Raw genomic sequence first — 3,976 nt, forward strand, 5'->3', positions numbered from 1 at the left:
TCCTAATAGGAAAACAATTATTTTTGTATGATTTATATGGCAAGGACAAGATCAGGTAAAGATCCACGAGCCCTAGCCCAAGACGTGGTCCGCCATAAGCTAACTTCTTCCTGGCGCTTACAACCGCCACCATCCTCATCGACGCGAACCACCACCACTACAGTGACCAAGGTGTTGAAGTACTCACGCAGCTGGGAAATTATCCCCTGCTTGAGTCCCCACACGTGCACCCAATACTCTCCCACCCCTTCCCACCCTTCAACAATCACACGCTCATCACCAATGGCCTTCACTCTCCTTGGCCTAAACTCGAAACAATCTCCCGTTGACTTCCCAGTCAACGCTTTCATCATGTGATGCCAATGTGGAGGCCCATGGTACCACCATTCAAGCTCTTTTCCCACTATCTTCTCTACCTTCGCCGTGTCGCCGCCTCCACGCAACGCCTTGTACACTGATTTCACTATCTTCCGATTGCGCTCTTCTTGTTCTGCCGCCGGTAGTGCGCCGGAGATTCTCTCTCGCTTCATCTGATCGAAAATGTACTCTTGTTCTTCAAGCTATCTCCAGAGTTTTATGCTTAACAAGAATTTTGGTTTTAGTTATTAATGTGTTGTCCATATGCTGGTAACGTTTCTCTTTCTCTCTCTATATATATGGAATCTGCGGTGACTACTATCAGAATTAAGATCATTTTTTTTAAAGGATCCTGCTAAGGAGACAATGGACTATTTGTACAATGTATATAATGGGCTGTTGAGTTACAAAATGAAAATCTTTCATACTATCTAGAATAACCATTCGAGTACTAACGATAATAAACATCTTCCCAAAAGTTTAAACTGATTTTGGGATTCACCAAGGCTCAAACTCTTGACCTTTCGAATCTAGCGCTCTAATACCATGCATAATACTACTCATCTCAAAAGTTTCAGCTGATGGAAAAAGGTAACACTAATGATTATATCTCTAATACTCTCTAAACTTCCATTGTACACATTGTATAAATATTCTATTGGCTCCTCATACTTTCTCTTTTTTTTATATTTTAATAATGAGAAAATCTAGGAACCAGCAATTTTTGTGTTTTATGGCCAGTACTTAATCATAAAAAAATGAGTCATCTTTCACTATTGGATATAATCTTACACCATTAAAAACACTATTAATAACCAATTAATGGTTACAAAACACAAAAGTTACTGCCCTCTAACACTCTTCTTTTATAATATTTATTATTTTAAAATTAAAAAATTTGTGAAACTAAAAAAATATTATTTTAATTTTAACAATACTTTTTAAATAATTAAATGATCATAATAGTAACTACCATAACATGTAATATATATGACAAAGCAATCAATATTAATTACTAGGCTAGGTATATGATGGTAAGTTTGGTTGCGGTGAATATATAGTGATTACGGTTCTATACTAGTAATTTTTTAAAGAAAAGTCTAGGGGTCAACAATTTTTGTATTTTCTGGCCAACACTTAACCATTAAAAGAAAAGTGAGTGATTTTTTATCATTAAATATAATCTCACACCATTAAAAATATCATTGATGGTCAATTGATAGTTACAAAATACCAAAATTATTGGCCTCTAGCATTCCTATTTTTTTATTAAAGTCAACAATGATTGTACGCGTTATATATACTAGGTAAATATATAATAAAGCTTTTTATTTAATCTCATTTTGTTGTTAAAATTTTTTTATCCATTTTATTAGCTAGTGTATTTAATTAGATAAATATTATATCTTAAATATATTTAGATAAAAATGAGCAAGATAACCTACATGTGCATGACAACATGAGGAGTAAGTTTGTAAAATTTATCATTTTCATCCCAATTATTATTGGAGCACTGAAATGTAATTAAATTAATGAATTTGTATAAACTATAAGACCAAAGAAGATAGGGTATGTGTCAATTTTTAAGGCATTGACTGATATGCATCTGAAATTTAATTTGCATAAAACATAAGTTAATAAATTAATTAGAACTTTCCAGTCATATACACATTTTCTTTCTATAATTCTAATTTAATTAGATTTTTGGATGGTGACGATGTATGTAAAAGGATTAGAATTATTAAATTGTGCAAATGCGTGCACGCGAGTATAGCAATTACTTCTGAAAAAAATACTAAAGACCAACAAAGTGCGATTCTATTACAAAAAGACAAAGTTTGTTTAATTAATCAGAAAATGTTTAAAGTCAATACTTTAATTTGTGAAATTAATTACGGCCAGGATAATTTAATTGTGCAAATGCTTGCAGGGCCTACAGCATTTACTTCAGAAAAATACTAAAGACCAACAAAATGTGATTCTATTACAAGTATAGACAAAGTTTGTTTTAATTAATGAGAAAATGTTTAAGGTCAATACTTTAATTTGTGAAATTTAATTAGGGCCAGTATAATTTTATGAGTAATCCTATGAATTGACTTTTATTTAAACAAATATTAAGCGGGGAAGATAAAAATAGAGATAAATTTTACCCTAATGAAGTCTACATATATAAATTAAAATACCATATTTTGTCTGCATTATGAAAAGAATTTTTACGCTTATATGTTTTAAACAAACAGTTAGCTTTACTAAATTCAAAGGTGACTACTCATATTATCATAAGAGTAACTACTGTAAAAGAATAAATAAACAACAATACATGCTAAATAGTAAATAATTAAATATAATAAAAATATTATCGATGGTGAAAGATTATGTTCAAATTAAAGGGACCCTACACCACTTGAATTTAAGGTGATTGGGCCACATTATTTTTATTTATTTGACTCTTTGCCAATTGAATTGTGTGTCATTAAGCATCATTTGAAAACAAATCAGCTAGTGATGCTAACCTTACAAAAAAAATTATTTAGACTTCAGATAGACAAATATAACATATAAATATTAAAATATCTGTCATCTTTTCTTCTTTTTTTTTTTTTGTCGTGAAATTGAATTTTAAGTTTTGGATGTTGGAATATATGTGTGGCAGTTGTGACATTATAGAGTTGTGACCGGCGGAGATAGGTTTGTTATGGGGCGAGAGAAGATTTGATTTGATAGTTTGAAGGTAGAAATTGAGGTGCAGTCGACTTCACATGAAGTTGATACCTGAGAGTCGTTAGATGATTTGACTGATTTAACTCAATTTTTATCTAACGGCTCTTAGATATCAACTTCACATGAAGTCGATTTCACCTGAATTTTTACCTATTTTGAATAATTGTGAGTGTGAGTTAGGAGTAGTTTGAATTTTTGAGACAAGCTGAAGGGGAAGAGTGAAAAAAAAAGAGAGTGTAAGTGAGCGAAATTGGGAATGTTAGTAGATTGAGGCTAAAAAATAAAATAGCATGGTGTTAATCGTTTGGATCCCCGAGACCCCGACAATTATTTTAATGAAAATTGTTCAAAGTTTGTTGGTTCTTAGTTAAATTGATTGTCCGTTAAATTACTTTATGATTCGTTATAAGTTTTTTAAATTTATAATTAAATCTCTAAATTTAAAAATTTTTAATTAAATTCTTATATTATTCTAAATTTTCTAATTAGGTTCTTACCAAATCTAAAATATTAGAATTAATAAAAAATTTTGAAAATAAAAAAACGTCCAAATTTAGAAATTTAGGCTTTTAAGTATGAGTATTTTGAATTTAAAGAGAAAATATTCCATTAATTCTAACTTTAAGTATAGTAAGAATCTAATTATAAAATTTAAAACAACATAAGTATTTAATTGAAAATTTTTATACTGTAGAAACTTAATTATAAATTTAATGAAATTATAGAAATTGACAAAAATAATTTAATTTTGAGTGTCTAATTTTAAAATGAGATGATTCAAAACAAAAAAAAAGTTATTGTTATTCGTCAATTTGGTCTATGAGTTTTTAAATGGATCAATTTGTTTTCTCAATATTATAAGAAAAAAGATAGAAAAACAACGCATAGCAAAAAT

General features: G+C 29.7%; 1 protein-coding gene across 1 annotated transcript; it reads right to left on the reverse strand.

The window, feature by feature from the left end:
- Positions 7-683, reverse strand: LOC107616153 (wound-induced protein 1-like). The gene has a single exon (XM_016318149.2). It carries the CDS (start codon positions 528-530, stop codon positions 33-35), a length of 498 nt encoding a protein of 165 aa, XP_016173635.1. The 5' UTR covers positions 531-683; the 3' UTR covers positions 7-32.

This window comes from Arachis ipaensis, chromosome B01 (genome assembly GCF_000816755.2).
Source record: "Arachis ipaensis cultivar K30076 chromosome B01, Araip1.1, whole genome shotgun sequence".
NCBI classification, from domain to species: Eukaryota; Viridiplantae; Streptophyta; class Magnoliopsida; order Fabales; family Fabaceae; genus Arachis; species Arachis ipaensis.